Here is a 10784-nt window from a genome sequence, read left to right as displayed (position 1 = left end):
CCTCAATTTTAAAACAAGTATTAATAACTTGTTATTCTCACATTAAAAAACTAAGTTCTGTAATCACTTTTTAGAGTTCAAGATTACCTTGATCCTTAGCACAACACAACCATTCATGGATGCATGATTACTGTCATTTAGCTTAGACTGGTATACAAACCACACAAAGCTGATATTAATACAAAGTGTATATTATAACAGAGCCAATATCACCACTCCAAGAAAGAAAAAACATGGTGAAAAATGGTGTCATAAAAGAGCAACACATGCAAGAGCCCTTTGCAGATCCTACAGTTTCTATACAACAATACCAATGGCATTGCTCATCAACAACATCAATAAAAAAGCCTTATCCCAGTTGGTGACCAATGGCATTACTCACACAAGAGAAAGAAAAAATGCAAGTTATCTAAGTTGCCTAAAGCACCAGTAGACACTGCCAACAACACTGGCTTTGGAAGGCACTGGAGGAAACATGCATGTACATAATACAAATACAAATGCATTTCAAATGCCCTTCACTAAGTTATGTTCATATTAAGTTTTTTAGAGTGAATTTGATGCCAAGAACTACAAGTGGATGATGCTTCATTGCAAACTACTAGGCCTACCAGTTGCTGCTATCTGGGTAGCTTGTGGAAAAGAATGATACATCATCATGTTGTTATCAGTTGCGTTCGATGAAGCTGCACCACCCTTCACTGTTTGATCCAAAAGACGAACCAGTGACATGAATATTTCCATCCTCGTCACATCCCTGTTGGCCTGCAAACAAAAATTTATAATGTCACTACCAAAATAATACTTGTGGTGAGTTATGATCATTTATTTCCCTTGACAGTGTATTACCTCAACTGCAAAGCGTGCCCAGATCTTGTCATTACGAGCTTCCATAACCCCCTTCAAGATGGTTAATCCTAATCCTCTGATTAAGTCAGCTATTTCCAGAAAGAAACCCCTTTCCTCACAAAGCATCTGCAAAAACCAAGCAAATACAACATATTAGAGGCAACAACACTTGAGAATTTAGATTCTCTGCTGAGTTTGTCTGTGTTGTTTATCTGCTGTGTCTTCAAAATACACGGATGAACACTGATTTTGATATTTAAAAATATATTAAAAAGATTTTTAAAGTACCAACATCAGTGTATCATTAATGCTCAGCAAATGACAACACCAAAAAATGCAGTAGAGAATGTGGACTCCAACACTTACACTTAATGGATAAAGGGATGTTACAAAATTATAAAGCTTCAATAATTACCTCTACTAGCATCTGACGAGGTGGATTAAGATCCTCGACAATGATTGGACAAACCATAGATTGCGAGCCAACCTCATATGCCCATGTAGCCCCTCCCTCGAAGTTATCTTTTAATAGCAACCCACCTTCTTTACTAACAATCTGCATATTCAGGAAAGAATGAATTTTCAGTACAATGAATCAGCTATTCATCCTTCTTTTATTCAACATATCAATACAATGCTGGTGAAAACGAAAACAATTGCGATACCATAACTAGATAAGTTGCCTGAATCTAACATACTGACAAAAAAAGCAGTGGATGATGATATTTATACCTTAGATTCCCCTGTCTGTTTCAACTTGTCAGCATGCTTTGTTACACTTTGCAGGAAAAGCATATGCTTGATGGTCTTTTCCAGAAGTGCATCTATGCTACACTGTTGAATTATGATAAGAAATTGAAGAAAATAAAATCAGCACCTAGATCTGATAACTAAACAAAAAGTTCAGGACTGATATGTAAGAGAGCACAAGAAAGACTACATACTTTTGCTCCATTTGGCACAATTTCCCTTAACTCTTTAACACGATCTTGAATCATTTGGCGATCTTTAGGCCGAGGTCTGGGATTCTCTCCAGGTTTAAGCCTTTTCCTATTTGATTTGCAAACTTCTTCCGGTCTCTTAGAGTATCCAGTTGAAACGCTGCTTTCACGTTTCACACTACTACCATTCTCAACCCATGAACTAAGCTTAGAACCATATATGGAAGTCATTTGAGAGCAGTTTCCAGCCTCATCCTTGCTGCAGCCAGACCTAAGAGAACTGGTTTCCCCAGCAGCTCTTTTAGCCCCGTTCTTGGGAAAATCAAACAATCCCTTTAAGACATGATCAGATAGAACCTGGTTGCAGGCAGGAGAGGAAACAGAGGCAGTACTAACCCTTGTCAATGTTGTCCTGCAAGAAATTTCATCAGAACTTTGTTTTGGAGCAGATTGAGCTTTTGAAACAACAGCATCTAAGAGGTGGTCGGTGCCGGTTCCAGAGAAGATGCCACTGTCTGATATTGCTTCTTTAACTGAATAGCTGTTATCAGGACGTACACCTTGCAAATTCATGCATGTTGCCTTTTTATCTAGATTTTCTCTGTTGGCCTCTGAATCAGTGGCAAGTAAATTATCCCAGTTTCCATTGAGTAGTTGCCTTTTCAAATCCACACCTAAAACATCGAAGAGATCATCCCCCGATGGAAGTTGAGTATAGGTGTCTTCATGCTTAACATTCATTTTCACCATACCAGTAACATCTTTATTGAGGCAATCTTGAACAAAACCAGGAATATGATCTCTCATAGGCTCATTCTCCTCAAGATGAAGAGACGGAATATTAAGGGCGGTATGAAGCAAATCATCGGGTATCCTTTGTTCAGTTGAAACGAAAGCATGCTTTAAATCAATGGGAAGGTTCTTCTGAGCAGAGTTTTCAAGATTCACGTGACTGGTAACTGATTGATTACAGAAAGTAGGCACAGAACAGAGTCCAGCATCAGTTGTTGAATTGTTATTTTGAAGCCCAAACTCAAGCTTGTGACTTCCAGAAAATTCAGAAGTGGGTGGTACTTTGGGAGAATTCGAAACAGAGCAGTTAATCATATTTGTCCTCAAAAGATTACTCCCACCACACATTGGGATTCCTCCAAATAGTGAACTGCCACCAGAACTCTGATTCTGTTCAAGAATTTTGCCTGCACCTGTTTTCAGTTGAGGCATATTTGAGGCACTTGATGGATTCATGTTGGGATTAACGTGACTCTGTCTTCCAACACCTGATGTTTGTTGTTCCATATAGTTAAGGTTGCAACTCAGATTTGATTGATTGAAGCCAGCTAATTCATTGAATGCAGATCTGGAATTATAAGCAGAAGGTTGTTGCATACATGAATCAAAATTTGTAGGTATCACTTTAGCTTCAGCATGGACCACTGTCTTCTTCTGCTGGCCATAGGCAATTGTTTTGATCATTGAATGAGATTTTGGTTGGCAAATGCTATCAAATATTTGGTTTTGGTCATAGGTTTGAGGTGTCAATACAGAAGCCTGGTAATTATCTATTTCTTGCCTTGGCGGATGAGGTGATGGAGCAATAGACCTTGAAGCAATAGTAGAATCAGTTAGTTGGTTGGAGCCATTAGCTGCAGAGGGAGTGCATTTAGACGTAACGACAGGTGGATCAATAGTGACAGGTACACCAAGTCTTTCACTAGAAACTTTTGCTGAATAGTCTTCAGAAAGAAGGGCACCAGGTACACATCCCAATTGCAAGATCAAGTTCTTCACATCATTCACAAATCCAATATCTTCCATTATCTGCAGTAACAAGATTGAATGGCTGCATTAGCTAGCATCAGGGCACCAGAAAATGTATGTTCACAATCATGAACTAGGATAGACACATTCTAAGCATAAGAATGCCACTCTTTCAGTTTTCAAGGATGGACACATTCATGCCATGAATGATATATGGCTTTTAAGTTGACCTGAAGCACTTATTTATGATCCAAAGAATGTGACTTCTCATCATAATCCCATTTTCCATCAAAATATATCACTTCAGACATGGTCTTAAGTTTCTAAAAAACTACAGAAAGCTTGAGAAAGACTTACTGGCAATAAAGAACCAAATTGAACAACCCCATGAGGAAGCACAGGAATAACTGCTACTGTCTGCAAACAATAGTAGTCCACAATTAAGAAACAGTAATAAAAATCCAACTCAGGATAATAACTGGTACTGTGAAACATAAAAAAAAAAAAAAAAAAATCACAAACCTGCATTCCAGCAGAAAATTGGTAATGCAACTCAGTATACACCTACAAAAAAGACAGCAATAAAGAGAAATGAAAAAGAAGCTCATATGTTCACCTACTCCAAGCCTTTGATCATTATTGGAATAAATACACTCTATCACATAAAAGAGGCTTATGTTATGCACTTCTTATACTACATTAATATACACTCATTTGACCAAGACAATGGAAAATTATAGAAAATTTATGTGCCTTACCATCAAACTTCAAAAGGAAACCAAGATATTCATCATAAACTACTAGCACATAATCCTGAGGGATTAGAATCAACTCCATACCTGTGGTGGATATGCATCTCTACTGAAATTGTTCATAAGAATCCACTGATAGTTTCCTGTAAATGTTGCCCGTCCAACCATCCTGGTTAACAACAAAAGACAGCACTTGAGTAAGATGGGAATGAGAAGGAAAACACTTGAAACATTGATAATAATAAGCAATGAAAATGAGGACCAACCCTTCTCCAGCAATACTGACTGAATTATTCAGCATCATTTTGTTAATCAATCCACCGACTCTGTCCTCCTCCTGAATCCCCAGTTGAGACTCAGAAGAAAACCAGCACCCTTCCCCGTCACGGTATGGAAAATTAGACATCCCAACATGGCGTGGAGGGAAAGGAGATGGCAAGGGTTCATAGTAATGATCTTCCCAGATTAACAGCCTGACAAGTAAACCATACTCAGTTAACTCAAACAAACAAACCATGGCTGCAATCAGGGCTAAAGTCAAAGCATAATATTTTGGCGTCTATCTTGCAGGTTAGAAAACATTATGGGAAAGCAAACACAAAAGTTAGAAGACAAGCAACAATAGATTCATATGTTTGGTTAAAAAACAAAAGAAAAGGTTTACAGGAGATTAAGGAAAGAAAATAAATAAAGTAGCAGTTTTCTATGTTTGTAGTTAATGTCTACCTACAAAACAATACATAAAACCAAGCACAAACTACTAATTATAGTTCATAATTCTTTTCAAAATTACAAGCTTCAAATTGAAGATCCCGAGCTAAGTAAACCCTTTTTCCCACTTGTAATTGATTCAGGAATCTAACTATTTAAAGCTTAAAAGTTTAACGGATTTTTCAACAGAATACTCAAAGCATCATGGTGATTAGTATTAAATAGAGAGATTATAAGATTAAACCGGCAACGTTTCAAATTAGCTCAAGAAGAAAAGGGTCAGATTTTTATTAACGACACAAGAAGATAAGACCAAACAGAATCAAACAAGTACTGAATCAATGGATAGTTCCTTTACAAATCAAGGCAAATAAACTTCTTTTTAGCTAAAAAAACAAACTTATGTTTTAAAAAAAAAAAAACAAAAGATTCTTGAAAACAAAACAGAAGAGAAGCAACAAAGGCCCAAATAAAGTTCCAAAACAGGAACTAACAAGTGGACTTTATCTCGAAAACGAAGCAACCCCGGAAATAGAATCTAAGCACTTGAGATCCCCTCTTTGAAAGTACGAGCATCAAAATCACATCCAACCGAAAACAAAAAAAAAAAAAACCAACAAGCCAACCTGATTCTCTCTGAATTTCTCACAAGCTAAAGAGAGAGAGAGAGAGAGAGAGAGAGAGAGCACGAGACACAAAGAAAAGGCATTTGAAACTCACTTGGAATTGTTGCAACCGATCTTCCAAAACACGGCATAAGACCAGCGATTCCTTGAGCACAGAGTCTTCAAAACCTCTTTGAGCAAAAACCCCATTTGGTTTCTCGCAAAAGGGTTTCCGAAACCGGTAAAAAGTTATCCTTTTTCCAACGCAATGGAGTCACACTAGCATTCATTCACGAAGAAAGAGAGAGAGAGCAAAAAGCACATTCCCGAAAAACTAACTACCACGGCACGATCCTCTCCCCGCCTGTTTAGTCCTCAACCCCCCGCTTCGCTTTCTCTCCGGATCCAAGTTCACGACGGTCAGTTTCCGACACGAGATGGCCATCCTCCGGCAGAGGAAGTTCTAGAGAGCGAAAGTGGAAGGTAAGAGAGAAAAAGAGAGCGCGAAGAGGAAGAAGAAGGACCTCGAGAGTCACAAAGTCGAAAAGAAAAAGTATCGGAGGGACTACACTATCCCACGAGATTCAAGCTTGTAGAGAGCTATGACCTCCATTTGTGCAGAGAATATGGTAGAAGAAAGATAAATTTGAAGAGAAGAAGAAAACGAAGAAGATGACGAAGAAGAAGATGAAAAGGGTAGGGTGTGTGGTTTAGTTGGTGAGATGAAGTGAGAGTGAGATCGTTGGTGTCTGTGTTTACGTTCAGGTTCTGTGGAACTGTGATGTGCTTTCTCTTTCTTCAGCTTCCTCTGTTCTGGTCTGTGTTCTGTGTGTGTGGGGTGTTTTCTTTCTCTCTCTTTGTGATGACCCTTGTGAGAAAATAAATGGAAGTGAGAGGAGAGGAAAAGGGTTGAGAAAAAGGAGGGATTTGGGGGAATATTACAGAGGGAGCCACTCAGTAGAGAAAGTTTTGTCGGATTGTGAAATGAAACATAGGTGGTCTGTTCTCAGCAGCACTGGTGGTGGCCATGGCAAAATTATTGTTTGATTTGAAATTTTCCTCTGTTTAAGATCATTTTTCTTTTTACCAACACATTCATTTTCTTCCAAAGTCAATCTTAGTTTCAATATATAAACTTCAAAATTTATCTTGTTAAAATATGTGTAACTTCATTTATCTGTGTTTAAATTTAAAACCTTTATTCAGATGTCTGTTCAATGAAACATGAGAAAATTAAAATTACATGGTAGAATAGAATTCTCAGATTTTGTGGGTTGATAATAAATTAAAAAAGTTCTTTTTAATTAAATTTCATGTTAAAATTGACTGAAAACCTGAAGTGATAAATATGCATTGATGAAGAAAAGCATTCAATAATTTATCTTTCCCCATGAGTTAGTAGTGCGGGTAGCTATCTTGCTGACGTCACACATTCATTGCCCCTAACTTTTGGTGAAATTACAAGAATGCCATACCACCAACTTTCCTAAGGTCAAGAGGAAGCAGGAAGATAAAGCACTAATAGTGTAACCAAATGGAATAAACAATAATAGCTGCTAACTTTATCTAGGTTTGTGTTTTTTATTAAGAAATTAAACTTAATTGAAAAATTAAACAAAAATATTATACCTTATAAATCAACAGAATTTTCAGATAAATGTCTATCAAACTAGGTTTGAAAGGAAGTGATGGAATATATTGAATAAAGAGTATATGATTTTCAATGTCATCATCCTTTAGTTATATAATTATATTTTTTTAACTGATAAAAATAATACCATTATTTAACACTTAAACTAACTAAATAAACTATTCACTTCAAAAATAATTATTTTATATATTTTTAAATAATTATCACGAAGTTATGTATTTTCTTACAAATTTATTATTCTAACGTTAAAAAAAATGTGAATAAAAAACGTTTTAAATCACATGTGCGTCTACTACTATTAATGTTCAATGAAAATTAAAAGTTAATTTAAATGATGCAGGTACAACAGGAATACACTCTTAATTGTTTCTTTGAATAGCAATACAATAATTTAAATGAAATGGAGATTAACTTTGTTTTTACTTTTTGTATTCTAAATATAAATTTTATGTAAACAAAAGCAACTGTGGTTGTATAAAAATTACTGTGGTATGTAGTGTGTAACATTGGAACTTGGAAGAAATTAGGGATTTGCAACTCATAATAAATATTTTAGAGTGTTAAAATTTTTATATAAATGTAGTCATTATTTTTAAATACATAAATATTTAAAATTTAAAAATATAAATTTTAAATTATATAAATATATATACAGAGAATTAAATATGTTTATAGTAATTAAATTATGTAAAATTAAAATTTATTTTTATTCTAAATATTTATTCTTAAATTATTATAATTCTTTTAACATAAAGATGTTAAATATTTTTATTACTAAAATAACATTTTAGTATGATATTTAAATTAAAATATGTCAAATAATATAAATATGAATAAGATAAAGAATTATTTTATTTATAAAAAAATTTAAATCGATTGAATCAAAAGAATTATATATATTTACGTTTACAATTTAAAATTAAATAACATTAAAATTTCAGATAAAAATAAAATATAATTTTATATCAAAATTTAAAGATTAAAAATATATTTAATTTAAAATTTAAAAAATTCAAAAATTTCTCTATGGTGCTAATTTGTATAGTGTGTAGTTTATTTTGTATTTGTGCAATTATTTTTACCATAATAATATTTTATATTTTATTTTTATTTAATGTGAAAAGTTAAGAATGAATGAGAGAATGCTAACTACGCGTTACTATAGATAAGAATTAAAAATAATATGAAATTATTATCCAACGGTAGAGTAATAATAATATAAAATACAAAATGTTCATATATTTTGAAATAAAAGTTTAACATGATTTTGTGTAAATAATAATATATTAATACAAAATGTTCATATATTTTGAAATGTATGAATGCAAAGGTCCAATTCTAATATGATAAAATTTAAATATTGGATCCACTCACTTTTGAAAAACTTGCATTTATATATATATATATATATATATATATATATATATATATATATATATATATATATATATATATATATATATATATATATATATATATTTCAGTTAAAGGTCTTATTAACTTAGCATCAGTCTTAAATCTATAAAGGAATCTTTCTTCCATGAGCAACTAGTCAAAGTTGATACAAACTAAAAAGGAAATGATTAATTGATGATAGCTCATTGTTCTTTCCATATTAAATAGAGTGTTATAGCAGATTTAAGTGTTCCATTAAGGACATTAATGTATAATATGATTTTATTCCAGGAGGAAGGAGGCCAGATCATGAAGACCAGTTAAATCTAAGAACAATATATTAAGAAGATTAATATATAAAATTTGGATAAAATAAATTTATTTTATATATTTAGTAATCATTTTAACCGAATAAAAAAATATAATTGTTTCTAATTATGTACACTTAAGTTCATCACTGATAGAGTGAGAATGATGTGGACTCATGTAGGATGTCTGTTGTTGGCTTCCATCACTTAAAACTCGGAATTATTATGGAAATAATGATATTATAACAATTAAATTTTTACAGTTTTCTTTTGTAATCTAAGTTAATATATTTTAAATGGATTTGAAATATAAAAAAGTAAAAAATTATTTAAAAAAAACAATTTAAATTATAAAAACAAATTCTCAAATTTAATGACTACGGTATAATTTTTTTTATTATGCATGTTTTTGGACACTTTGCATTTCTTGTGATTGAGATTTGAATTATAGTAATGCGTTGCAGTGTGACAGTGATGATGGTTGGTTGTTTAGTTGTTGTGTGTGAATGATTAATTGTGATGTACTGATTAAGTCCCTTGTACCACTCTAAGATAAAATGGCTACCAGATTTTTGTCATCCCCTTTTAATTACCTATTAAATGCATTCAGATTTCCAAATCAAAAACACATTTTTCTGCAACTTCTTGCTTTCTTTCCCTCTTAACTTTCTCAATTCCATCACAAAACAAAACCCATTTCTCTTTTAAAATTATTACTTCTCATTCCACAAATTTCAAATTTAGTCATTTATATAGTTTTTTTATTAATGAAAATTAAATTAATTAATTTATCAATACAATAATTTTTCTGATGAAAAAATTTGAAATGTGTATATTTATAAAAATGCTTTATTTTTGTATTTAATTAAAACATCAATAATTTTGAAATGAAAATAATACATAGAAAAAAAAAACAAGGAAAAAAAATATTAATTACAATAAACATTCGTTTAAGTCTGCATTTTGATTTTGAATGTTTAATAAGATTTAATTGGAATGAGGACTTATGAAATTTTAAGAGTCATATTACAATATGAAATATTATTATTCATATAATCATAGTAGGAAATATTATGACCATTGAGTATTTGTAGGGATTGTAAAAATATGCCAGAGATAAAATATATGATAATATATATATATATATATATATATATATATAACAAAATGTAAAAAAATATAAAGTAAAATGACTTTAGGTGATTTTTTTCTTGAAATAAAATCACAAATTATTGATCCCAAAATTTTTCCCTTCCAACTACGGATTTAGACAGGATGCAGACTTAGATGAGTGCGGAGTTAAGCGAATATTTACTGTATTAACTTAGTTATTATGAGAAGTTTCTCACTAATAAATTTTTTGAAAAGAAAAAAGAAATTGGAGATTTTATTGTTAACGGTGATTTGTTAAGCGAAAACAAATGTGGTGAAAATTATCTTCCTTTTATCATGCTTGATGAGTTATACAAAGTTTTAGTTTCTGCCTGTAAAAGAAACAATATGTGTAATGTTCTTGAGGTTACTTATTGTTGGGAAAAATGCATCATCAATTAAGAACATTATCATTTTTTTCCAAAAATCACCCTATTAATAGATAAATGAGATTAACACAAAGAACACAAGAATATAACATGGAAACTCTAAATACGAAGAAAAACCACAACCACATAGAGTAATCACTATGTATAAATTTTACAACACACAGAAAACACTCTCAATCATTTGATCTCAAGTACACTCATACCCTTCACAGCAAGAATTTAGCTACATCTCACAACACTCTATTACAAGAGTCAAACACTAACTCAAAT

The 10784-nt window shown here is 32.3% G+C and overlaps 1 protein-coding gene across 1 annotated transcript; it reads right to left on the bottom strand.

Annotated features, from left to right (window-relative positions):
- Positions 1-127: 127 nt before the first annotated feature.
- On the bottom strand, positions 128-6531 carry LOC114170608 (transcription factor LHW-like). Its single transcript, XM_028056122.1, has 10 exons — positions 5735-6531; positions 4570-4776; positions 4391-4472; positions 4074-4115; positions 3909-3968; positions 1794-3611; positions 1582-1683; positions 1265-1405; positions 850-975; positions 128-765 (listed from the first exon to the last, which is right to left on the bottom strand). Exons 1-10 carry the CDS (start codon positions 5827-5829, stop codon positions 589-591), a joined length of 2850 nt encoding a protein of 949 aa, XP_027911923.1. The 5' UTR covers positions 5830-6531; the 3' UTR covers positions 128-588.
- Between the last annotated feature and the right edge of the window lie 4253 nt (positions 6532-10784).

The sequence above is a fragment of the Vigna unguiculata genome, chromosome 11, assembly GCF_004118075.2.
Source record: "Vigna unguiculata cultivar IT97K-499-35 chromosome 11, ASM411807v1, whole genome shotgun sequence".
Taxonomy (NCBI): Eukaryota; Viridiplantae; Streptophyta; class Magnoliopsida; order Fabales; family Fabaceae; genus Vigna; species Vigna unguiculata.
The sequence above is the reverse complement of the archived record's forward strand: the minus strand, read 5'-3'. Positions and strand labels throughout refer to the sequence as shown.

Bases quoted from the DNA above. Each gene is read 5' to 3' on its own strand.
- LOC114170608 (XM_028056122.1), bottom strand. From the start codon at position 5,829: ATGGGGTTTTTGCTCAAAGAGGTTTTGAAGACTCTGTGCTCAAGGAAT. The intron at 4,777-5,734 runs GTGAGTTTCAAA...TTTACTTGTCAG, and splicing joins ATCGGTTGCAACAATTCCAA to GCTGTTAATCTGGGAAGATC. The intron at 766-849 runs GTAATACACTGT...TTTTGTTTGCAG, and splicing joins GGGCACGCTTTGCAGTTGAG to GCCAACAGGGATGTGACGAG.